Source organism: Vidua macroura, chromosome 20, assembly GCF_024509145.1.
Source record: "Vidua macroura isolate BioBank_ID:100142 chromosome 20, ASM2450914v1, whole genome shotgun sequence".
NCBI lineage: Eukaryota > Metazoa > Chordata > Aves > Passeriformes > Viduidae > Vidua > Vidua macroura.
Window position 1 is genome coordinate 9,004,689 of NC_071590.1, and position 26,111 is coordinate 9,030,799.

Genomic DNA, 26,111 nt, shown 5'->3' on the forward strand with positions numbered 1-26,111 from the left:
AAAAAAAAATAATTAAGAGAGTAAAAAGAACTCCTGGATGATCACTGTTGACATCTGAGCTGAGTCAAAAGCAGGTTGTGCTGTTTCAGAGTCTGTGCAAATTCAAACAGAGCAGACTTGCCTTTTAGGGATGTCTTCAAAACCAGTCCTGGAGAGCCTGATGTACTCAGGCACTGCCTTTATCCGCTGTTTTTCCCAAAATCCCAGCCCCTGGATGCTGTGGTTTGTTCTGCTGTGGATTGGTGAACTTTGATTTCCCAGAAAATGCAATCCCTTCTCTGTGAGGAGCTCGTAGTGCAGTGCTGGCTGGAGACCCTCGTGCTGCTGGGGATGTTGGCAGTGCTACATGATGCTAAAAAGGATTTTTCCAGCCTTTATAAAACAAAGTGACAGAAGCAGGTAGCAGCATGTGGATATCTCTGCCTACACAAAGCCCTTTTTATTCATTCACCCAAATCCTCTGGATAAAGCAAATCAAGCAATGATGGAGGTGACAACAGATGTTTTTTGTCCAAGGAGATGCTTCAGTAGGTAGAAAAGGGTCTGTCAGCTCAGGAGTACCTGCTAAAATGATTCATTTGATGACTTTGAGTGTAACTAACTGGGCAATGCCCTCTCTTGGCAGCTGGAGTGAGGATGGTGTACCCGGCGTGCTTCGTGCTGGTCCCTCAGACAGACATCCCTGCTCCCAGCTCCGTGGGGGCTCCCCACTGCTCCACTGCCTGCCTGGGGGTCCACCAAGTGCCTGCTTCCACCAGAGACCCTGCCATGTCCTCGGTCACCCTGACGCCACCCACGTCCCCAGAGGAGGTTCAGACAGGTGGGAAGGAATTGGCTTCTGCATGAGGGAATTGTTTCCATGGCTTCTTCTAACACAGCAGTGTTTGCAGGGGATTCAGTGCTCTGTGTGCAGCTGGCGTGGTAGGAAAAATCACATTTCTTTAGTCCTAAGTTTGTTGTGGTAAAACTGTGTCACCAGCTGTGGGCAAAATGAACTGAAGGTCTTCTGTAAGCTGCTGAAACTAGAGCTGCTGCTGCATTTGATGTTGTTACCAGTACTTTGGATTGCTCTGGGGAAGTTTTTGGGGTTTTTCCCCTCTGTGGCATGCCTGTGTTCTGACACAGCTCCATAACCCCCGTTGTGCCCTCGGTCATTAGTGAAAGGTGATGTTTTCTCCCAGACCAGGAAGGTTGGCTGTAGTTAAGTTAACAGTAAGGCTGTGTGCCCTCCGCCCTGGGTGTGAGCAGTGCTTGTGGGGAGCTGATTTAGGTCACAGCAGGTGACACTCACTGATAGTTTCAGGTGACATTTACATAAGTTTTATTGTGCAGAAGAGGCTTTGTTTCCTTTTCCTTCCATGATCTTCTGTTACCCAAGCTTGACCCGTTTTTTAAAATCATAATCTTGACTTTGCTCAAGTTGTTTTCTATTTCAGGTCACTTTCATCAAAGATAAAGAACATCCAGCCCACTTACAACATAAACATATATGGTGCTTTTTAATATGTCCTATGATAATCTGTTACTATTCTTAAATTTTCTGTGTGTTATTATTTCCTAACACTGAATCAAGAAGATACTTTTCTTCTTATGGTGTTTGAATTAGAGTGATAGACACTGCATTGTCTCACTGCCTGAATGTCTTTCCTCTGGTGCTGCTTTTCAGTTGATGCTCAATCTGCCCAGAAATGGGTGAAGTTTTCCTCGGTTTCGGACGGATTTATCTCGGACAGTACCAGCCATCACGGTGGCAAAATCCCCAGAAAACTGGCCAACCAAGTGGTGGACAGAGTCTGGCAAGAGTGCAACATGAACAGAGCACAGAACAAGTATGTATTATCCTCTGAAGCCAAAAATACCAATATTTGGTGTGTTCCTTGTAGCAATTAGTTCTGTTTAGGGTGCTGTGACTGCTGGTGGAATGTACTTTACTCTTCTAATAAACCATTTCTAAAGAAGATCATTTTTTTCCTAACTATTTAGGAATGATGTACTTAGTTCTCAGTTTAATATGTCAGGAAAAGGCTATTTATCCTTTCTTTGCTGAATCCCTTGTCACCAAACTGCTCTTGAGCTTTGCCAGAAGATAAGAGAAGAACATATGTTGCTCCCAAATAACTCTCCTGGTATTGAATCCTAGGAGGAAGTATTCTGCTACATCAAATGGCTTGTGTGAGGAGGAGACAGCTGACAAGGTGGCATCCTGGGATTTTGTTGAAGCCACGCAGAGGACAAATTGCAATTGTTCAAGGTACAGCACTTGGCAGAGGCGCAGCCCGGCCGTGTTCGCCGGGGCTGAAGTGCTCAGGAGAGGCTCCTGATCTCTCCTGCAGGAGTAATTAAGCAGTAGCTGCTTGGAGGAAAGCTGGAACAAAATTTGTATCTCCTTTCCTAAATGTCATTGGAGGTCTTGAAATTCTGCCCAAGGAGTTACTGCAGAGGTTGGAGCTGAGGGGGGCCTGCTGCCAGTGCAGGGACAATTCCCAAGTCCTGGGCTGGAATTCCATATGGATGTGGGCAGTCACCCTCTCATGGGCAGCTTTCTCAGGGAGTGCTATTTATTTAGGATTTAAGTAATTCTTCTAGAGGGCTGTGGCATTAGCCTTGAAGGGAGAAAGCTGTTAATCATGAGCTTGGTGAATAGGAATAAAACCCCCAGATCTGCTCTCTGGGAAGGGTGGCATTCCATGGGTGGCTGTGTGGAAAACTGCTCCTCTGGGAGTGAATGCCAGTGTGTTTTATATTAGCTGGGGAAAAAGGAGATCAAAACAAAGGGCAAAATGTCTGAGATTAAATATATATGTATATATATGTGTGTATATAATCTACAGCCTTTTTGGAGGCTGCAATGCCACACACTGTTAATACAGGTATTTAAAATAAATAGAAACATTAATTTCATTGAATTCTCAATTTCTGTACTTATGGCAGAATATTAATCTTTAGGTGACTGAAGTGTTGCAATAGGTTTAAACACTTTCTCTGATTTAAATGTTACACTGATTACCTTGCAGGGAATATTGGTATCTTAGGAAAAAATTACTGTCTGGAGGATGTAGCATTTTGAGATAAATGCATTTTTTAAACTCCCTTATTGAAATGGTTGGTTAAAGTTCTGTGGAAATACTTGTGTCCTGAGAAGAGCTGGGGTGTGGAGGAGGATTAAATGTTCTTTTCAAGGAGAATTTAGCTATGATAGCACTAGTTAAGAGCAAACCAATCAATTAACTATGTGAGGTGTGTATTAGAAATATGCAATTGCCTAAAGAGAAATTGCAAAGACCTAAACCTCCTCATTATTCCATGTGTTTTGAATTCTAAGTGGAGAAAAACATGCGGATATGTGTAAGAGTTTAAAGTAAAAATAGATTTTGATACCTCTTACCTTTTATCCCTGCCTAATCCTGTTTTTTCAATACAAGTGCTTCTTAACTTTGCTAATGAAAGAGTGGCGAAGAACTCCCAGGCACGGAGCATGTACCTGCAGTTCAATGGCTTAATCATAAACATTTCATTCTACACTTCAGTATTTCATGTGCCTCATTCTGTCAGATGGTCCTGAAAGTTGGTATCTTGAACTTGCAGATGAAATGTTTAAGCTCAAGTGCATTTACACTGAACAGACCCAGCTGTATTAATGCAGTTGAGAAACTGCGTTTTTCTTTTTCCCACACTTGCTAAATTTGTAAGTAAGCAGCTACAAAAGCCTTGTAATAGCTTGGAAATAGCTTTTGTAGGAGTGAGCTTGGCTTCTTGGTTCTTGGTGTTAATTTTGCAGTCCTTAACCCAGTGAGGCTTGGGCAGCTCTCTTGGCTGGTGTCGGTGTTTGAATTCCAGAAGCCATTCACTAATTCTTACGTTGTCCTACTGATTCATCAGCGCTGGCACAAGTTAAAAATGATGAGGTATTCATGTGACAATCTATTTCTGCTAAAGCATTTATAAAATACTGTCTTAATTCTGAGGATTACTTGTGTGTTTGGCTCATAGGACAGATGTAACAATTTTTAAGATGGTATTCTAAAATCATACAGTGCTGCTCAAGTCACTCAAATTCTGCTCAGAAAGAAGAGGCAGCTTCACTTCGGAACAGTTTCGGTTTCAGACGTCTCTCACGGGCTGTTTAATGGCCTAGAAGCAGGTTCTTATCTAGTGAAAAAGAACACCATAGACATATTTGAAAGATTAATGTGCACTCTTTTCCCTTGTATTAATTCTGCAGGCACAAAAATCTCAAACCAAGAAATTCAGGTCAACAGGGGCAGGCCCCACCTGTGGGCCCCCAGCAGCCGGCGGCTCCGAAGCACAAGACAAATGAGAAGCAAGACAAAGGGGATAAGCCACAGAAACGCCCTTTGACTCCTTTTCATCATCGTGTATCTATCAGTGATGATGTTGCCATGGAGGCAGATTCAGCGAGTCAGAGGCTTGTGATGGCTGCACCAGACAGCCAAGTGAGGTTTGCCAATATCCGAACTGCCGACGGAGCGAAGCCCCCGCAGCTGCACGGGGCCGAGCTGGCGAACTCGCCGCAGCCGCCGCCGCTCAGCCCCCACCCCTGCGACGGCGCCGACGAGGGGGTGCCCAAAGCTCCCTCCACACCCCAGAGTCAACATTTCTACCAGATGCCAACGCCAGACCCCTTGGTCCCCACAAAAGCAATGGAAGACAGGCTCGATGGCTTGTCCCAGCCTTTCCCAGCCGCGTTCCCCGAGGTTATAGAGCCCACCGTGTACGTCGGCACTGCCGTCAATTTGGAGGAGGATGAAGCTGACACGACTTGGAAGTATTATAAAGTTCCAAAGAAAAAGGATGTGGAGTTCTTACCACCCCAGCTTCCAAATGATAAGTTGAGAGATGATCCAGTAATACCTGCTGGACAGGAAAATGTAACATCAGTTACAGAGTAAGTGGTGCTTGATCCTGGGGTAACAGCTCGAGAAGTGAGGGAACAGGAAGGCCAAAGGCAGGAGTTTCTCAGCAGAAGGAGCAGTAATGCTGAGGGTGTGAGCACAACTCCGGTACAAGAAGTGAATCCTTGTGAAATGGGAGGACAAAGCACAGTCACATCTGCAGCAAGACTTTCCAGCTTTTCCTCATTTTAGCTCTGATTTAGTTGACAGCAATGATATTTATTTTTATACTATAAATCTACTATTAATCCGCAGCCAAATTATGCCTATTAGGGACTTAAGTCCCTTCCTTCCCCCCTCCTCTCCCCCTCCAAAAAAAAAAAAAAAAAAGAAATAACTTTTTCACTTTAGTATTTGATTTCTTCATTATTTGAAGGAATATGGATGGTCTCAGCTGCAGAGATCCTGTTAAAGTTTCTTCTCTCATTTCTGCTCCTGTGTTCACTTGGAAGAGCTGATGTTACAAGCCCCAGCTTGTAAAACATTCTGCTCTGCTGCTTGTTTCCATTGGGATAAAGGAATTGGTCACATTGGATACTGTTTTGAGTAAATTCTGAAGCTTAGGGCCACTGGAGGAAAACAAACTCTGGTGGTTTTAGTGTTAAAACTTTGAGCTCTATTTTACAGCAGAATGAGCCAAGATGAATTTGCTTTACCAGTTAGAGCAAAAACAAACTCCCCAAGAAAGATCACCACCACCAAATCCCCAAAACCCCTGAAGCAGAGCCCTTGGGTCCCGTGGGCTGTGTCCCTGTGCTGTTGGGTGAGCAGGGAATTGTTCCTGTCATCCCTGTTTCACAACACTTCCCTGTGAGGACAAGCCACTGGGAAGCAACAGGTGCTGACAGGGCTGTTAACAGCAGGCACAGCTTAACAGGATTGGGGTGAGCTTGCAGAGGTGACAAACTTGGGCTCAGGGCTGTGATCGAGGAATCAAGGACTGCACCCAGAGCTGCCTCTATCCCTGCACTTCTCTTGATTATTTTTGGGCCAAATTTTCTTATTCAGCTGAAATGAGACTCTTACTGTGATCGATATCAAATAATTGAGAGCTTTGGGTTTAATTTTAGGAGCTGGGGTGCTGAATTTGGGGTGAAGAGCAGCTACTCACAAGACAGAAGCCTGGAGTTGGTTTTTGTGCTGTTGCTGGCAGTGGGGAGCCACTGGTGGCAGCACTGGAATGGCTGTGTAGGAAAGCTGGGAGAAGGAGTAAATGTGGTGTAGCTGCTGCTCTGTGCTCACACACAGTTCTAGACATTCTTTGTGGTCACTGTTTAAGAGGCTCTTTCAAGATGTGCATGTATAGGATTTTTTAGTGCTTTTTTTCTTTGCCTTGAATTCACTTCAGCCAAGTAGATAAGGAAAGATGTCTCCTTTTTCCTCTTCAAGACATGATCTTTCCTAGTTTGATTTGACAACTTACCAAAAGCAGTCTTTTCCCCCTGGGATATCTGCCTGTTACCTTCTCTTCCTCTCTGCTGGTCAAAAATACAGCAGAGGTGTTTAATTCCCCATTCCTAGAAAGCAGTTTCCATCTCTTTTTCTGCCATTTTTTTTTTCCCGATGGCAATTTTGGCAGGATTTAGAAACTGGTTTATTGAGCATGGAAGAGCAGCATGGATGGATTTGCCATTGCTGTTGGCTGTGAGATGTGTTTTGGGACAGTTTGTTTCTAGGAAGTGTCTTTGAAAGTCAAACTGTTTCTATGGTTGAGAGGAATGTGCAGGAGCTTCTCATCTTGTTTGAGGGAGCACCTACCTCAGCTGGTGCCTTTGGTATGTTGGGGTGCAGAAAATAAAGGTGGTTCAGGGGCACATCTACATTTCCTTGCAATGTCTTTTTTTCCTGGTGCAATGCCACATTTGTGAGAGAAAACATTAATTTCTGTGTACTTACCAGCTCCAGTTTTGGCTCAGAACGTTAACAAAAGAAAAATGCTGATAAAGGCAAATGTGGTTAGATTTTTTTCATTAGTAAATTAGTTACTGGTGTGCTGCAAGCTTCATTTGTATTGATCTGAGTGATATAAATGGCTCCTGAACACAGTGGCATTTGTGTGCTTTACTTGTGATTATTGCTTGGGCTTTTTTTGGGAATGCAGTGAGTAATTCTTTAGCCTGGTTTCTTTTAGTGGATGTGGAGAGTTGAATCCATTTGTGCCTTATAACAAATGACAGCCATGACCTGGGATAAATTACTAATCTTTATGTGAATTGACAGTGCTTGAGGAGAGAGGGGCAGGATGAATCACATGGCTGGATCTGATGTGTGGAAGGAGGTGATATTAAATGAGTAATGATTTAATCTTCATCCCCAAAAGTTTTCTGAAGCTGGGGTGTGAAGGAAGGAAGTGGAACGATGAGGTTGTTCTTGTTAAGGCTGTGTGATAGCAGAAATAATTCCATGTAATAAGTGCTAAATAAATGATTTTGTGATTTTATTTTTCTTCTGTTCAGATTAATGGTGCAATGTAGGAAACCTTTGAAGGTTTCAGATGAACTGGTGCAACAGTATCAGAGTAAAAACCAATATTTAACAGCTGTAGCAACGGAAGCTGACCAGGAACCTGAAATTGATCCTTATGCCTTTGTGGATGGAGATGTGGAATTCCTATTTCCTGACAGTAAAAAGGACAGGCAGAACATTGAGAGGGAAGTGGGGAAGAAACACAAGGTGAGTAAAGGAATGAGGCTACAAATCAGTGATGGGATTAAAACAAATTGCCTTAGGCACGGGATAGAATTTAAATCCTTCTTCACATATTTAGAAGCAAATTAAAAAACAAATTATATTCTAGCAGGAATGATCAATGACATTAAGCATAATGTCTCTAATGGCACCTAAGTTTTTTTTGGCACACTGGTGGTGCCATTGTATCAGGGTTTATGAGGAACAAGCTGCTGGATCAGTCTGGCTCAGTGGCCTCCCTGTGGAAATAGGTGCTGGCAGGTGCCTGGGGAGGGAGGAAGAACACGGCCAGTGCTTTGTTCATGAGTGGAAAGGTCTGGGGGTAGGTGAGGTGAGCCCTGACTTGTTCCCTGGCCAGTGAATTGCAATTTTTATTCTTTTTTTGTGCTTTAGTGCAGCTACATGAGACTTGTACTTAAAGCAAAAGGGCACCTACAGAAAAGGAGAAAATCTAACTGCACTGGGGGCTTGTCTGTGAAATAATTTTGCTTATTAGAATTAGTTATCTGTGGATGCATTCCATTCAGGAACTGGTACAGTTAATGTGTAGCATCTGATAGCAAGGATTGTTCCTTAAGGTGTTGTAGCAAGAATCCACAGCTTGCTTTGTAAATTTATCCCCAAGACAAACCCTGTGTTGGCAGCCCAAGCTCTGCTCCCCCTGAGCCAGCAGCAGCCCCCAGTCTGCCCCTGCTGAGCTCACAGGGTAATGAGAACCTGATCCTTCTCCAGGGACAGAATCCTCACAGGAACATCAAATACCTCCCACCCCACCCATTAATTTAAGCAAACTTTTCTCTCTTTTTTTAATAGGCTGAGGATGGGACATCCAGCGTTACAGTTCTATCCCATGAAGGAGAGGATGCAATGTCTCTCTTTAGTCCTTCTGTCAAGCAAGGTAAAGAGGCTTTTTTTTCCTCTCTGTCTTAATTGTGTTATATTAATGGTGTCTTGAATAGTCAATAAATTCTAATAAGCTGCTAAGTTTTGTGGTTTATGGTTTGTATTTCCTGCAGTCTGCTTGGAGCATTTCTTTGTTGCACCTGCAAAAAATCTAAAATGGCTAATTGGCTATAAAATCTAAAATGGAAGGGCCCTCAACCTCTGTGTAAGATGGATGAGATGAACCAAGGCCATCTCACCCCTTTGGTTTCCTTTCCCCCAGCTGTGGAAAGAGCTCTTTAATGAAGTTTTTCATGCAGATGCAGTGCCAGTGGTGTGATGTTGGTCTCTCTCCACAGATGCCCAGCGCTTGGCTGCCCACGCCCGCACTGCCTCGACCAGCCTGTTCCACGAGACAGACCTGGTGGTGTCCTACACTGACCTGGACAATCTCTTCAATTCTGATGAAGATGAACTCACAGTAAGTGACGTGCAAAAAGTCCTGGCAGGTGCCAGCCAAAAAAAAACAGCGAGGAACAGCTCTTGTCTTTCTGTGGTTTGGGGTTTGATTTTTTTTTTTTCTGGCGTTCGTAGGAGAGGTTGCAAAACATTCACACGGACAAGAGCTGTGGCCCCTCGGTGGCAAACGGACTGTTCTGGTTGACTCATGCAGGCAGATTTTTGATGCAAACACCCTTTTGATCTTACTTCCTTACAATGCCCACAGTGTGTGCTGCCTGAACATACCTTTACTTTGAGTTGTACAGATTCAGCAGGTCCTAGTGTGTTCTTTTCCTGTGGTCTGGGCTCTGGTTAACTGCTTCATCGAGGTAATACTGATACAAACCAGCAACTTCTGAAAGAGAAAAGGCATTTAAACACTGGACATTCTGCCAAATAAGCTGCTTCACTGCAGCACCTATTATCTTGGAACAGTTTCTCTTGCAGTCTGATGGCTCTGAATCCATTATCTTTCTAGTTTCTATTTCAATACTGTTTGTAATCAGTTGTCTTTTCTGAACTGTACGTTACTCCATGTTTAATCCCAAATCCCCTTACCCAGACAAAATGCCCATCAACTTTAATGGGAGCTGGAGCTGAGTAAGGGCTGAAGGATCTTACCAGCCTTCAAAGGTCATCAGAATGTAAAGGAGGTCTGTTTGCTTTTAAACATGAACACTTACATTCTGTAGACATCTGAAGTGTTTAAAGATGGTAAAATATCTCTTATTCTTTTAATTTTGACAGCTTTTCTTTCCTGTATTTCTTGTTGAAGGATTTGTATTTGTCTTTTCTGTTCCTGTGGTAACACCAGTGATGTTAATGTGGCTCTGGGAGTGTTGTGGTTTGTTCTGGTAGACTGTGGGCAGCCCTAATTTAGCTTCTTTTACTGTCTGCTGTAAATTATGAGGGTTATTTTGTAACTGGTTTTTCCCTTCAATAACATTGTGACCTGTTGGGAGAGGTTCTCTGGGTTCCAGGAATTAAGAACAAGTGCAAGCCCAACCTTAGGCTTCTGAGCTATTTTAATTTTTCTAAATATTATACAATGTCTCAGCTTTGTATGTGCAGGTGAGATTTCCTGTTAGCAGGAAACATGAATATGTGTTTATGTCTGAAGTGATTTTATGACAATACTTCTTTCTTAGCCTGGATCTAAACGAACAGTGAACGGCACTGATGACAAATCCAACTGCAAGGAGGCAAAAACAGGAAATCTAGACCCACTGTCATGCATAAGTAAGATTTATTTGTGTTTTCTTTTTGCCTAAAGAGAATGCCAGCTCTAAACATTTGACTCTAATATGTTGTGGCAATTTGGAAATGTACCCTTCATTTGCCTTTGCAAAATTTTGAGATTGGGGAAACACTTCAGGAAGTTTTCCTGCTCTAAAGTCTGCTTCTGATCTGAAATTAGGCACTGCAGATCTCCATAAAATGTATCCAACTCCCCCTTCACTGGAACAACATATTATGGGGTTTTCTCCAATGAACATGAACAATAAGGAGTATGGCAGCATGGACACTACACTTGGAGGAACAGTGCTGGAAGGGAATAGCTCTACTGTGGGAGCTCAGTTCAGAATCGAAGTAGATGAGGGTTTCTGCAGCCCCAAACCTGCTGAAATCAAGGTAGGTGGTGCTGACAGCCCTGATCAATGCTTGAGGTGATTATTGATCAGTTCATTTCTTAAATCTGAATAGGAATGGGGGGAGATCAAAGTACAAATTGAAACTTGTAGTGCATTATTTTGGGGAAGGTAATACGCTTTGTAGTATGTAGTGTTTTACCACTTAAGCAAGAGTAATACCTGAATAGCCATTAGTGAGCTGCAGAAATCCTTTCAGGCATTGCAGTTCACTGAGGTTTGTTTTGGTGTAGTGTGAATACTGTGTGTACACATCTCAGCTTTTTCTTGTTCTCTTCTCAGCAGTGTCAGGATTTTGGGTTAAGGAACTGCTGCTTGAACTCAGTCCTATTTGTTGGAGAATACATTTAATTACTGCAGTGATCTAATTTGCACATTAATGCTTTCCCATGTCTGACTTCCAGGATTATTCTTACGTTTATAAACCTGAGAACTGTCAAGCTTTAGTGGGATGTTCCATGTTTGCACCACTGAAGACTCTTCCCAGCCAGTGTCTTCCTCCCATCAAACTGCCCGAGGAATGCATTTACCGCCAGAGCTGGACTGTGGGAAAGCTGGATCTGCTTCCTCCAGGCCCTGCCATGCCTTTCATCAAAGATGGGTATGACCCTGGGGGGTTCAGCTTTGTGATGTGCTCACTTTGCCACCCCTAAATATTTATTTTGTCAATCAGTAATGGGAATATTTGTATATGCTCTGTGTTTATACAACCGACAAGAGCCTTTAAAAACATCCTTCTGGCTAAACCTACTGCAGGAGACTCTTCTCAAAGAGCTTCTTAACTGTACATACATTTTATTTGTTGTCTTCTTTAAAGGTTTCTTGGGGAAGCTTAATGGTGCAAGTCCAGGTTTAATAAGTAATGAAGATGGTAACAATCAAGATAAATGTAAACTTGGGACTTTGTTTTTGTGGTGGTGTAGTCGGTGCTGGAAGGGCTTAGTAGGTGGTGCTGCTGTTTCTTAAATTCTTTTCTTAAGCAGCAGTAAACTCAGCTGTGCTGGGAGTAGGAAAGCGTTTCCTGTGCTGTGTGACTGGGCCTGGGCACAGCAGAACTGCAGGGGACGTTTCTGTACCCTGATTTGGTAGGGATGGTCTTGCTGCCAGCTCTTCTCGAGGAAAAGATTTCTTTTTTTCTCTTCTGCGTTAGTAGCTGGTAAAAATGGATTAGGCAGCAAGGAGGTGTTATGCATTTCTTGATAAGATGATCTGAATATTAAATCTTGGATTAAATACTGATGTTGCTTCTGTTACTCATTAGCAATATATTTCCAGGTCTCGTTAGCCTTACAAGTTTTTGGAGATACTCTGGTGCTTAGGAAAGAAAATGTTAAACCTTTCCAGGTGGTACTTTCCTCATGGATTCAGCTGAATCTGCTGTCAATAGACCTGGTCTATTTTCTTAGTGTGTGTCAACACAACATGTAAATAAAACATGAATGAAAAAGGTGTCCTTTAGACTCCATACAACCACAGAATTTATAATTTATTCTGACCACACTTGTTTCCTGGGAGCTTTGTGCAAAGGAAAAGACGAAAGGAGGCAGGGAGAGATTCTTTAATGGTGCTGTCAGTGGGAGTCCTGCAAAGTCATTTAGAACAAACGCTCTTGAAGTTCCTTAGGGAATGAAAATCTTACTGTGGATTATGAAAGACTAGCTTAAAAAAAGCAAATATTAATTAGGAAAGTCCTTCTTTAGAAATCTGAGTCTTAAACTTCAAACCCAGTGTGTTGTGTACTTAAAGCCTTTCCTTCTCTTGTGGCTGCCGTCAGTGATGGGAGCACCATGGACCAGGAGTACGGCCCTGCCTACACCCCCCAGACCCACACTCCGTTTGGGATGCCCCCGAGCAGTGCCCCTCCCAGCAACGGAGGGGCTGGAATCCTCCCTTCTCCCTCCACCCCTCGCTTCCCAACTCCCAGAACACCAAGGACTCCCCGCACGCCCCGCGGAGCCGGCGGGCCTGCGAGCGCCCAGGGCTCAGTGAAATACGAGAACTCGGATTTGTACTCCCCAGCTTCCACCCCCTCCACGTGTCGGCCGCTGAACTCGGTGGAGCCCGCGACGGTGCCTTCCATCCCCGAGGCACACAGCCTGTATGTGAATCTCATCCTCTCCGAGTCCGTCATGAATCTCTTCAAAGACTGCAACTTCGACAGCTGCTGCATTTGTGTTTGCAATATGAACATCAAAGGTGCTGATGTTGGAGTTTACATTCCTGATCCAACACAAGAGGCCCAGTATAGGTGTACCTGTGGTTTCAGTGCTGTTATGAATAGAAAATTTGGCAACAGTTCCGGGCTGTTTCTTGAAGATGAGTTGGATATTCTGGGGCGAAACACGGAGTGCGGCAAAGAAGCGGAAAAACGCTTTGAAGCTCTCAGAGCTACTTCCATTGAACACGGCAGTGGAGGGCTGAAAGAACCCGAGAAACTGCCCGATGACTTGATACTGTTGCTGCAGGATCAATGCACCAACCTGTTCTCACCCTTTGGAGCAGCAGACCAAGACTCCGTAGGCAAAGTTGGTGCCGTCAGCAACCTGGTACGTGTAGAAGAAAGGGATTGTTGCAATGACTGCTACTTAGCCTTGGAACATGGACGGCAGTTCATGGACAATATGTCAGGAGGGAAAGTTGATGAAGCACTTGTGAAAACTACTTGCTTGCACCACTGGTCAAAAAGAAATGGTAAATATTGAAAACTGCTTATTTTCTACTTGTCCACCTGTTTGGGTTTTTGTTTTTGAAGGTTCTTTCTTTGTGGTTTTCCTTTGTGGATTTTGAATGCTGTTTTTTGCCACCTCTGTGCTCGTACAGACTTCTGGTTGATGGTGTCCAGAATAACCAGCCCTTCCACCAGCCCTGTGCTGATCACCAAGCAGAGTAAGGCCTTGGCCGCTCTCAGTTGTAAATTCTCCATATATATCTGAAGTGTAACATGAGACCACTGTCAGTGTCCACAACACTTCACCGGGTTTATCCTTTAAAGAGCTTTTGGTGAGTGGCTCTACAGAGGCTCTGGAATGATTGATGCCTGTAGGAAGGGTTCGAGTGGTGACTGTATTGTCAAGGCCACTGTGACAGAATTAAACAACAGCTCTGATTCAGTTGGCTTCCCCCCCTTCTTTAAGGAGGAGAGGGGGGCAGTAGGTTAATGGCACATGTGGCAAAAAAAAGCATTATTGTAGCCTTCACTGTGTGTTGGGTCTGCCAGAAATCCTTGGATTTTTCCTTCGAGGGCCTGACTAATGATGCAGTGTCTCCTGGAATACCCTTCATTGTGTGTATTTGCTTACTGTTCTCTAATAGAGTTTTCAAGTGGCAACTCTTAACAGGGTTAGGGTGAAAAATAAAGTTACAAATTACAGGTAGCTGCAGTTCATAGTTGTAAGTGAAGATGAGGAGGAATCCTGGGAGAACACAGCTAGGTTCCTGTGCTTCACTGGGGAATTAACTTGGAAAGCCCAGACTATAAATAAATTGATGTTTTCAGGCACACAGGAGAAGACTCCGTGTACTGTGACTGATGTTTGGGACAAAAAGATGAAAAAAGTACTTTAAAACAGAAGACTTGGAAATAGTAGCCATGCCAAATTTTGTGTCAGCTTTTCATTCTAAAGCCTTGTACCTGAAATGGCCCAGTGGTGGCTCTGGATGAAATGGGCTGAGTCTGCTCGAGGCTTCCCTTGACTTCTCTGAAATGAGCACTGGGTGGCAGCCTGCAAATCTGCCTTTTTTGGGAGGGGCAATCCAGGAGTTTCAGGCTTCTACAACTTCTTTGGGGGGTTTTGGGGTTGGTTTTGTTTGTTTTGTTTTTATTTTAGGGTGTTTTCCCTTAGTTTAACTCATAAGATGGGAACCTTTCAATGGGAAAAAATCTAGAGGAAAGAACAAAATTAAGAAAAAAAATCCATCTGTGCATTTTGTCAGGGGAAGAGGGAGATCTGTAAATCCGCTTGTGCTCAACTTTATCCCAGCCTCTGGGTGGCCTGCAGGTGTTTTCTAGGAGAGGGTGTTTACAGTGGAGGTGCTTTGGGCTGGTGGCTGTAGTGCAGCTCCCTGACCCCGTTTGTGTCCCCGCAGTGGTGGATGTGAGCATGCAGTGTTCCCAGGACATCCTGCGCATGCTGCTCTCGCTGCAGCCCGTGCTGCAGGACGCCATCCAGAAGAAGCGAACGGTCCGGTCCTGGGGCGTGCAGGGACCCCTCACGTGGCAGCAGTTCCACAAAATGGCTGGGAGAGGCTCCTACGGTAAGGGCTCCATGGAATCCTGCTCCATGGGATCTCCTTCCTCTTCTCCATCCACACAAACTCAGTGGCTGGTGCTGCTCAGCCTGTTGGAATGCTGAACAGCACTTGACCTTTCTTTAAACTAACGAGAGCTTCTTAGATAGAGGAGAATTCTTTTCTTCAGAAAAGAGAAAATATTTATATTCCTTAAAACAAGCAATGAATTAAAGATGTGCATTTAAAATTTACAACTTCACTTGCACTGTTTGTATACACCTGACACTTCACCAGTGAGGGGCTTAAATTGTAAATATGGGTTTAGTGTTAAAAACAGAGTAACTGCTCAGGTTTTTATACTCAAAATTTTCCCCTTCACCCCATTTTAATTACTCTAAAGATAGGAAGTTAAAAATACTGATTTTGAAATGCTTGAGACGGTGTGCCTTATTGCTCTGTACTGTCAGAACTGTGTTCAAGATCTAGGCTTACTCAGTGTCTTGTCTCTGATAAATGTTTGGAGTGGCCAACACGTGATGCATTTACAGATAGAAGGTGAATTTTGTGCACTCACGATTTAATGACTTCATTAGCATATGAGATTGATTTACCACTGTGTTACAAGAGTGACCTTTCACCAGCAGATCTTTTGTAGCTATATTTAGAACATGGCAATTATACATTTACATGTTCTTAAGTTGGTTTCCTTCTCTGGCCCTTTACCCATCTGCTTAGAATATTTACATTTTTCCCCTTGTCTTTGGTCCCTGATTGCTTTGGCTCTGTGGGAGAAGGCTTCCTGGACAGTGCAGAACTGTTCCTGGTTGCCTGTGTACTGACAGAAATATAAAACACCATGAAACTTCTTCTGAGGCCCTGAGATATTTCAAATAAAAACAATCAGCTGATGGGTTTTTTTGCAGAGGGTTGGATCCTGTACTTTGGATCTGTAAAATGAGAACTATTCCATTGATAGCCAGTGCTCCTTCCTGTAAGATGCTGGGAACACCAGAGGCTGTTCTATTCATGTTTCCTTGAAGTTAATTTTAAGCTTTCTGCTTAAAAACATGCCTTGCTTTTCCAGGAACTGATGAGTCCCCAGAACCACTGCCAATCCCAACATTTTTGTTGGGATACGATTACGATTTCCTGGTGCTGTCTCCATTTGCATTGCCCTACTGGGAGAGGCTGATGCTGGAACCTTACGGATCTCAGCGAGATGTTGCTTACGTTGTGGTGTGCCCGGAGAACGAGGCTCTGCTCAACGGAGCCAAAAGCTTCTTTAGGGATCTGACTGCAATATACGAGGTACAGGATTTGTGGCAGTTTGCAGTGAAATGGATTTGGGAAAGGCTGTTTCTAATACGTGCTCATAAGGACTTATCAGGCTTGTCGGAGCTGATAGCGACGCCTGCTCAGAATGCTATCTGGGAAAGCTGCTCGGAGGGATTTCAGGAATGGGCACTTGGAAGATAAGGGCTGCTCGTGCTGCTCCCGGTTCCTTCCCGTATTCGCCGTTCCCATCCGATAAACGCCACCCGGTGGCAAAGCTCTGCATTGCCACGCTAATAGCGTTACCTCCATTTAATTAATTAATTACATGCTTGGATTGAATGACGATTAGAGTGGATCATTATCAACCTGGTTTTCTTGCATTTAGGAAAACGCTGACAGCAACCCATAAAATCACTATTCAACATTTCCTACTGGTGGAATTCCATGGTTAAAATGTTACTTTGGAATATTGTAAATAAACGGAGACTTCTCTGCCTTTCTCTGATATATAATTTGTGTGATATTTAGCAGTTTTTAAGGGTTTATTTTTTTTACCTTTGCAGTCCTGCAGGCTTGGTCAGCACAGACCAATCTGTAAGTTACTGCCTGATGGGATCATGAGGGTTGGCCCTACAGCCTCCAAGAAGCTCTCAGAGAAGTTGGTCACAGAATGGTTCTCACAGACAGCCAATGCCAACAACGATGCATTCTCCAAACTCAAACTCTATGCTCAAGTTTGCAGATATGAACTGGGTATGACCTTTTTTTAATGTTCCTTATTTCATACAATTGCCACTTACTCCTTTGCAATAGAGAAGAAGGAATCATGGCTTATTGTCTTATTGACTGGGGCAGTTTTCTGGTTTTAAATTGTATTTGAGTATGTGCTAAAATGGCCTCTTACCATCCAGCAGTGCTTTAGGGAATGGCACTGTGGCTGCCAGACAGGGACTTCAGGGACTTCTTGTATTGGTGACTTGGATTCTGTAGCAGTGATTTCCAGCAATTCAACACATCTGGAAAAAAGTTACATTAAAAAGAGATTTCTTGATATTCCGAAAGGTTTTTATGAAAATATTAGAATTTGAAAATTTAGTAAAGGTATTTTAATTTGAGAGGTAAAATGTATGCTCATGGTTTGCTCTGTTTTGTTACAACTGTAGACTTCCATAGGTGACATAAGCATCAAAACAGCTGCATTATAAAATTTATGCTTTTTTTCCCCCGGTTTTAGGTCCTTATCTTGCTTCTCAGCCTTTGGACAATTCTCTACTTTCCCAAACAAGCCTGGTCCCTCCCTCCAGCCAGGCAGCCTCTGCTCTGCCCCCAGTGACAGCCCCTGCTGCCAATCCCAACACTCCGTCATCGGCTCCCGCAGCTCCCACCAGCAGCACCATCACAGTGACCTCCAGCAGTGCCATGTCCTCTGCAGCCACTACAGCCAACTCCACCCTGACCACCACTGCCCCGTCCTCCTCCTCTGCCAGCCTGGGCAGTGGCATTCCAACGAGCAAGCCTTCCTCATTCCCACCTTTCAGCAATATGAACAATACCACTCCTGCCTCCCTGCCCGCCCAGGCTGCACCAGTCCCAAATGGGCAAACTGGGGGGCAGCAGCAGCAGCCAACACTGCAAACAGCAGGGATGTCTGGAGACACGGCTGCAGCACCTGCACAGCCCCATCCAGAGGTTTCTGAAAGGTAGGGAACTGCAGTCACACCTTCAGCTGAAAAATCAGCTCAACTGACGTGAACTTAGGAATGCACTTTCATCCCTTCAATAAAAATTCCTGTATTTATTTTCACCAAGCTGCTTTTAAGGGAGATTGAGAGTTCAGTTGTGGTGGAGCTGAACCTTTTGGTTCCAGTTGTAGCTGCAGTTCTAATTACATCTCAGTGTCTGCTCTGGTACAAAAATAAACTTCCTTTTTTTTTCTTCTTTCTCTAAAGAGAGGAAATTCACCAAACTACTCACTTCAATATTTTAAAGGGCTGGGGAAGGAGGGGGAGATAGATAATTGGCACCATCTTAGAGTTCTATTTTCTGTAATCAAAGTTAGAGTGGTGAAGACAGCTCTTACTGTAGATATTCTTGTTCCCCAGTTAAGCAATAGTTGAGCTGCTGTAATAAAAAAGGCTAAGGGAAAGAAAAGGGATTCAGAGTTACTGATAAGCTCCTATACAAAATTGACATTAAAAGACTGTTTCTTACACCACAGTTGACTCAAAGATCTTTCAGATTAATAATTGACAATTTGATCTAGTTTTGAATAAAACCAAATCTTTACAAAACTCGGCTGTTTGTAACTGGTTTCCAAATTTCATTTCCAGCACTATGGATCGTGATAAAGTCGGAGTCCCCACAGATGGAGATTCACATGCTATCACCTATCCACCTGCAATTGTAGTTTACATAATTGATCCTTTCACATATGAAAAAAAGGATGAGAACAGTAGCTCATCCAGTTTGTGGACACTTGGACTTCTGCGCTGCTTTCTGGAGATGGTTCAGGTTCTTCCTCCCCACATCAAGAACATCATTTCTGTGCAGGTGAGCCAACAGAAACAAACAGGGTATCCTTGGCTTTGGCTGTGTTTTGGGGCAGTAACACCCTCAAGGTGAAAGTTTCATTTCCTTCACAAACATTATTTACAGTTCTCCAGCTGTTAAATCATTAGCTTATAGCTTTTAGAGCAGTTTGGGCGCTATTAACCAAAGCTAAATCCTGTTGTGCATTCCAAACTCATCAGTTTTGTCTCAGAGGAAATGTAGTGCCCACTCCACTGATGAGTGAAGTATGGGAAAGCTGCAGGACCAGTTAACAGAGGACAGCTTTTTGGAGGAATCATTAAGATTCTCTTCTAAACAAATTATTTTTTCCTCTGAAGAAAATTTCAATGAGAATAATTTCTTGAAGTCTCACAGGACTTTGGAAATATTGGAAGAAATTTGACTGCAAAGTAAAATTCAAAAAGCAATGTACCAAATACTGTGTCAGTAGCCATTTAATCTATTGATAAAACAATGATTTCTTTTTTTTTCTCCTCTCCTCTGTTCTAGATTGTCCCATGTCAGTACCTGCTCCAGCCTGTGAAACACGAGGACCGCCAGATTTACACTCAGCATTTAAAATCTTTGGCATTTTCAGCTTTCACTCAGTGTCGGAGACCTCTCCCAACTTCCACCAACGTGAAAACCTTAACTGGCTTTGGCCCAGGGTTAGCCATGGAAACTGCTCTTAGGAGCCCTGATGTGAGTATTGTTAATGAGATTGTGGAATTATCCAGATCAGAGGAAGGTCCCTGCTTATCAACCAGCCATCTTTTGTGTAGGGAATAATTTCTTCCCCTATCTTCATTGTCTGTTCCTTCATCTTTCTAGAGACCTGAGTGTATTCGACTCTACACCCCTCCTTTTATACTGGCTCCAGTAAAGGACAAGCAAACAGAGCTGGGAGAAACCTTTGGAGAAGCTGGCCAGAAGTATAATGTGCTTTTTGTGGGCTACTGTTTGTCTCATGATCAGAGGTGGCTGCTTGCATCCTGTACAGACCTCTATGGAGAGCAGTTAGAAACTTGCATAATTAATATTGATGTACCAAACAGGTGAGAACCAAACTTTCATTCATTTTTAGCAAGTACATCTTCTTTCATTCCCCTGAAGAATTACATTGGGTTTGGTGCTGTAAGAATAACTGACTTTTGTAGACTTGCTGTGTTGCAAAAGTGGCTACAGCAGATGAATATTTTCCCTATAATGTGCATATTATTTTGAGTTAAATTTCTAGAAGAGCATAGTTTAGTTTCATGTGATTCTTGAGTGTTACTCTGTGTGGGTTTATACTTCCCCATCTCACTTACTGGCTGTTAATGTCACTTTTAGAATATGATTAATTTAAAAAACCCAAACCCCCTGAACCTTCAGCTGATGGACTGCAATACCAACACTCTTGGCTCTGGTGAATGTTCATGTTAATACAAAAATGTTCTAAACATGGCATTAAAAACTTGTTGCAGGTGGGTTTTAACTTTGTTTTCCTTGTTTCTTACTTCTAGAGCTCGCAGGAAAAAGGGTTCTGCTCGCAGACTTGGTCTCCAGAAACTCTGGGAATGGTGCTTGGGACTTGTGCAGATGAGCTCTTTGCCATGGAGAGTTGTCATAGGCCGCTTGGGAAGAATAGGACACGGGGAATTAAAAGGTAACAGCAGCATTTTTTTAGAGTCTAAAGCTTGATTTGAAGCTTTAATTTTTCAGTAATATCAAGTGTGTCCACCCCTGTTTCTGGAAGAGAACCTCACTAGTGAGATTTCCTCCCTCAGACTGGAGCTGTTTGCTGAGCCGCCGGAACCTGCAGTCCCTGAGCAAGAGGCTGAAGGACATGTGCAGGATGTGTGGCATCTCTGCTGCAGACTCCCCCAGCATTCTCAGTGCTTGCTTGGTGGCCATGGAACCCCAGGGATCCTTCATTATTATGCCAGGTATTTGGGAAACTCTCTCTTTTTGGCACGAGAACTAACAACAGTTCAGGCTTTGCAAAACTGAGGAAATGCTTGATTTCTCTCCCAAAGATTCCGTGTCCACGGGCTCCGTGTTCGGGCGCAGCACCACTCTGAACATGCAGACGTCTCAGCTGAACACGCCCCAGGACACGTCCTGCACTCACATCCTGGTGTTCCCCACCTCTGCCTCTGTGCAAGTGGCATCATCCACTTACACCACTGAGAACCTGGATCTGGCCTTTAACACAAACAATGGTTTGTACTTTGGATTTGTTCTTGCCTTCTAAAAACCCCTCGTCACTCCGTGCCCTAAGGAGCCATTTCCATTTCTATGGAATGGAAATATTTCTTTATTTCTGAATGTGTTGTCAAATCCTGCACATAGTGAAATGGTAGGAATTCACTGGTCTTGTTTTTTTTCAAGATGGAGCAGATGGAATGGGAATCTTTGACTTGTTAGACACTGGAGATGACCTTGATCCTGATATTATAAATATTCTTCCTGCATCTCCTGGTGGATCCCCTGTGCATTCTCCAGGGTCCCACTACCCCCATGGAGGTGATATGGGCAAGGTAACTATTGGAGTAAATACAGTTTTGTGTGTGTGTTTTGTCTGTTTTTTCTCCATCTGTTAACTTCCTTTTGTGGAATGAAGGATTTTAGATCACCTGGATATTGGATTGTCATGTCATGCTTGGATATTTCAAACTGTTTTGTGTTTCAGAAGTTATAGATAATTTCTATTAAATTTGTGCTCTCCTAATCCAAAACCTTTGCCTGTTGTGTTCCAGGGTCAAGGCACAGATCGATTGCTTTCCACAGAATCTCATGATGAAGTAACAAATATACTGCAGCAGCCACTGGCCCTCGGATATTTTGTGTCAACTGCCAAAGCAGGTCCATTGCCTGACTGGTTTTGGTCAGCGTGTCCTCAAGCACAAAATCAGTGTCCCTTGTTTCTTAAGGTACTGTCCTGGCAGAGACTTGTGCAGCCTGAGGGATCTGGGGGTGAAAACTGTTCTGGTTAAACCAAAGGCAGTGCATGTCTCTGGGGATAGCTCTGCTTTTGCTTCAGGAGAGGCCAGGTGTATTCAGGTGTATTTTGAGATTTGGCTGTTTGGAAGGTTCTGCCCTGCTCATGGTTTCTTCCTGGTAGTCTGGACTTTTTTTTTTTTGTTTGTTTTTTTCCCTGGCTTTATGCTCCAGGATTTTGTTGAGTGCCTGGACAGAGCTGTGGCTAAGGCTGGACTCCTGTGGGAACTGGTGGTAGAGAGGGAGGTACATAAGTGCAGTATAATAACTCAGTTGCCCTGGGCAAAATAAAGAATAAATGAATCTCTTTCTGTATTGCACAAAGCATAAAGGTTATTTTTTTTCACGTTGGCTTTGCATTGTATCATCTGTCTGGGTGTTGTCTGAGCCCCTTATCTCCTTATGGCACAATCAAGACACACTTAGCACATATATACATTGATATACAGAGAAACTTTCTGTATTAACAAATTAGCATCTCTAATACTGTGCTTTGTTTTCTAATGATCCAGATATATCTTCTGCAGCCCTGTTTGTGTCTGGATTAGCAGTTCCTCTTGGCCTAAGCTCAGCTGTGGCTTTGGTATAGGATATTATTTTGAAGAGAGGATTTATTATTTACGATAAGCAGCTCTATAAATGAAATATAAATAGATCAGGCCTATAGAAAGCAACTGAACTTCCAAGTCTGTGTGTTATTAGACATCTTGGGCCACTTGAGTTGATTTTTTAATAATCACTTCATGTAGAAAAGGGATTAAAACCCCTCCCATATATATATTTCACTACTAGCACTGTGCTTTTAGCAGAGATCTGTGTGAGAGAAGATAAATATTCCGAGAATTCCTGAACTTGTTGATGGCCTAAGGATAGGATTTGTTTTTTGGCTTGTGTGTCAGACAGAGAAGGTGACTGCAAGCTACAACAATATGGGGGAAGGAAATATGGTGTAGTTGATCAGGCAGTAACTTCTGGCTTCTTCCTTCCTCAGGCCTCTTTGCACCTCCACGTGCCTTCAGTGCAATCAGACGAGCTACTCCACAGTAAACACTCCCATCCACTTGATTCTAATCAAACTTCTGATGTGCTCAGGTATTTATCATTGATCACTTGCAAAAATGTTGTGCATTTAATTTTTAATGCTGCTTGAGTGAAGCTGCATGTTTGTTTTTCCTGCAGTTAGTTTTTTCCTTTGTGCAGCTGATATCCTTAGTGCAGATAAATTGTTGTGCTTTAAGTGATTGCCACAGAATAGTGGAATAAAAACCAAACATCTCTAAGCCCTTCTTTAACTAAGCAGTCTTTGAAAATGTTTGAAAAACAACGAATTCCTCAAACTAGAAGAGAGTTTGAACCTGGCAGAAAAGACTGAAATAGTTAAGCCAGAATATTGCACAGCAATCTTGTGGAAAATCTGAAGTGCTAAAGAACAGGAGCCCAGACCTATGTAAACATGGGATACTAATTGAGAAAACATCAGATTATTTTTCCTTTTCTGTTTTTTTTTAATGTGAACCTCTTGGTATGAATCAAGAATAGGCAAGTACAATTTTCCACCAGAAGCAAGTTTAGCTCTGAACTGCTGTAATAATTTGGAAGACATGTTATTTCTGAATGTTGGCAAATCTATTTTATGTTTTTGATGCCAAAGAAGCTGGATTATAGTAAATTAGGGCTGTAAAATCCGGGTGAGAAAATGTGCTGGCCTGACAGAAGGCTGTTTGTTTTTCAGGTTTGTTCTGGAACAGTACAATGCACTCTCCTGGCTAACCTGTGATCCTGCAACCCAGGACAGACGGTCATGTCTCCCAATTCATTTTGTGGTGCTGAATCAGTTGTATAACTTTATCATGAATATGCTGTGATCTTCATCTGAATTTTGCAAGACAAAAATGAGGAAAAGGGATATTTCACTGCAGGACTAAGTTATAATTCTTCTCAGTGCAAGTTGTTTGTGATGGGGTATGAATCTTGTTACTTCCAGCAAATATTGTTCTGACTTGTGAGAGGGGCACCCACTGCCCTGCTGTCTTTGAGTCACTGACTATGGGGGACGCTTCAGAATGATGATCAGAAAGTGTATTATAACGTTTTTAGTAGCAAAATTAACCATTTTTCCCCAGCCACAGTATTTGTGAAGAGTAATGAGCCATAGTACCCAGTCATGGTTAATGAATTTTAAAAGCATGGAGATGAGAAGAAACATGAGGAACAATTAAGTTTCAACCTATGGCTTCAGAACATCAAGATGTTCTTGTATTGGATTATAGTACTTAGTATTCAAAAATGCCTGCATCTCTTATTTATTGTAAGTTTTTAAATGTATAAATTGTCTTATATTTCTTAACCTCTTTTATAAAAATTTTCCTAGAAGGTTTATACTGCCTTCTTGCTTTAAAGCAATTGGTCTAAAATATATGTAATCGTCTTAATTAAAAGTTGCAGTAGGTTGCTTTTAGAGTATTATTTTTTTGTAAGGGGTGGGGGGGGGGACAGTAAATTTGTATTGTCTTGATGTACAGTTTAATGGGGATAGAGGGGTTAATGTCCATACCATTGTGTGTGGGGGATTTACAGCTAAGCTGTAGTTGCAGAGTACATGTACAGTAATGAAGTTCACTGTGTTTATATAAATTGAAAAGGTACCGGGTCTTACAGCATTTTATATCACACCTTTACAGAGTAACAATGGCAATATATAAGTGATATTGTAGGTGGTTTAACTTGTAGTGAGAATAACATGAATAAACTCTTCAATTGAAGTTTGTGTTATGGTTCAGGGCTGCGGCTAGATTCTCAGATCCACTTCCAGGACACAAGTTTTAATATCACAAGAACATCTCTTGTGCATTGTTGCTCCCTGGATATTCTTGGCACTGTGCTCACTGCATTGTTTGCTTCCACTTTTGTGATAAAATGCGAATGAATCTGAGGCGGAACACACAGAAAACTCTGCCCTTATCCAAAGTCTCCTGCCAGGCTGAAATTTAGCCCAGCTCTAACCATTTTACAAATGCAAAAATAGTCAATCTTGACTTTAAGATTGGTGTGTGTTTAACTAAAATGTGGTGTATATAGATTCTCAGTGAATTCTGGTATTCAGATTTTATTCCACTAGTGAAAAAACAGCACGAAACCCTGAACATTTTCCTTTTCCATGTATTTTTGGCACTGTGGCGAAGGTCCCAAGTATCAATGTATGGCCTTCCCCATATCCCATTTTCAGGCTCTGGCTGGGGCATGTGCCAAGGAGGCTTTGCCTTCCCCGAGGAAGGGACTGACAAACCACAAGGCTTTCCTAAACGTCTCCCTCTATCTACAGTCACCATTTCTTCTCAGTAGTTTCCTTCCTTTTTTCCTAGCACATGCCAAATGTCTGTGGCTGCTCTAAAATAGCCCCTACGGGTGCTGAAGAGCAGCTGCAGATGCTTTTTCTGGGTTCCTTATCTGACTGCCAGATGAAAAACTGAACTCCTGCAGCGCTCCCAGGAGCCTGTCACGATAACCCAAGTCCTGGGTCTTAATATTGTCTGTCTCGCTGGTTTAAACCTGTAAAGGAGCAAGTTTTAAGATCTATTTGTGCACCTGCTGTTAACCCCTCTACAAGGAAGAATTTGCTTGCATTTACCAAACTTACTGTGTTCATGAAAATCTCGTTTCGTAAATGCAAAAGACCTGCCTGAGGTGATTTTTTTTTTTTCGTATGAACAGTCTCACTGAATCGTGTACATACAATATTAGCAACTTTTTTGGTTTTGTATAAAGAAGTTGTACAATTGGTGATGAGAATTTTCAGTCATTTCTTCAGAACAACATGAGTGCAATCAGAAGTTAGCATATTTTGATAAATAGAGTTAAAAACTGGGTCTGTCCATGACTTTATCTCGGTAATGCACCGCAGATTAAACGGCACATTATTGTCTTACAGAAGGTTTTTCTCATTTGGTTGGCATTTTTGAAGTGTAAAAGTGCTCCTAAAACTGGAATTTTCAAAGTGTATGTCCTTTTTTTTTTTTTTTTTGAGCTTTGTCGCTAAGTGGTCATTTCTAACCCTGGCTCAGTTAACCAAGTTCCAAGGGCTGGGTTTTGGTGTGGCTTTGTTTTGTGTTCAATCTGACTTGTATTCCTAAAGGTAAGTGAATCAGCTGCCTGAACGTTGGTGTAACTGTATTCTGTTACCTGGACCAGCCTTCCCTGTGAAACTCCTACTGTGAAAGCTGCCAGTTTCCCACTCCTCCCCCCATCAAATGCAATTAAAGTAAATTACAATATTATAACCACTATAAAAGACTAGAAGGGCCATTTCTGGAGTGATAGTCACAGCCGGCAATGTACATATCAAACCTGCCAGCACCACGGAACCAACTACTATATTGGGCATACTTTTTTTATTAGCTACTTTCATTTAACTATTTTAAGTGCACATAACAGGTGGTTTATA

The 26,111-nt window shown here is 42.7% G+C and overlaps 1 protein-coding gene across 1 annotated transcript in view; it reads left to right on the plus strand.

The window, feature by feature from the left end:
• MED13 (mediator complex subunit 13) overlaps positions 1-25,448 on the plus strand; it is a 51,605-nt gene extending 26,157 nt beyond the window's left edge. Inside the window, exons 6-30 of the mRNA XM_053995333.1 lie at positions 626-820; positions 1,667-1,829; positions 2,141-2,251; positions 4,223-4,906; positions 7,370-7,586; positions 8,415-8,499; positions 8,843-8,964; positions 10,133-10,223; positions 10,402-10,616; positions 11,038-11,234; positions 12,408-13,324; positions 14,720-14,887; positions 15,948-16,171; positions 16,702-16,891; positions 17,373-17,838; positions 18,469-18,688; positions 19,199-19,390; positions 19,520-19,743; positions 20,194-20,336; positions 20,458-20,616; positions 20,707-20,892; positions 21,062-21,210; positions 21,430-21,603; positions 22,662-22,762; positions 23,403-25,448. Coding sequence (XP_053851308.1) covers positions 626-820; positions 1,667-1,829; positions 2,141-2,251; positions 4,223-4,906; positions 7,370-7,586; positions 8,415-8,499; positions 8,843-8,964; positions 10,133-10,223; positions 10,402-10,616; positions 11,038-11,234; positions 12,408-13,324; positions 14,720-14,887; positions 15,948-16,171; positions 16,702-16,891; positions 17,373-17,838; positions 18,469-18,688; positions 19,199-19,390; positions 19,520-19,743; positions 20,194-20,336; positions 20,458-20,616; positions 20,707-20,892; positions 21,062-21,210; positions 21,430-21,603; positions 22,662-22,762; positions 23,403-23,535 — 5,726 coding nt within the window. The 3' untranslated portion in view covers positions 23,536-25,448. The remainder of the gene's footprint in view (positions 1-625; positions 821-1,666; positions 1,830-2,140; positions 2,252-4,222; positions 4,907-7,369; positions 7,587-8,414; positions 8,500-8,842; positions 8,965-10,132; positions 10,224-10,401; positions 10,617-11,037; positions 11,235-12,407; positions 13,325-14,719; positions 14,888-15,947; positions 16,172-16,701; positions 16,892-17,372; positions 17,839-18,468; positions 18,689-19,198; positions 19,391-19,519; positions 19,744-20,193; positions 20,337-20,457; positions 20,617-20,706; positions 20,893-21,061; positions 21,211-21,429; positions 21,604-22,661; positions 22,763-23,402) is intronic.
• Positions 25,449-26,111: the final 663 nt, after the last annotated feature.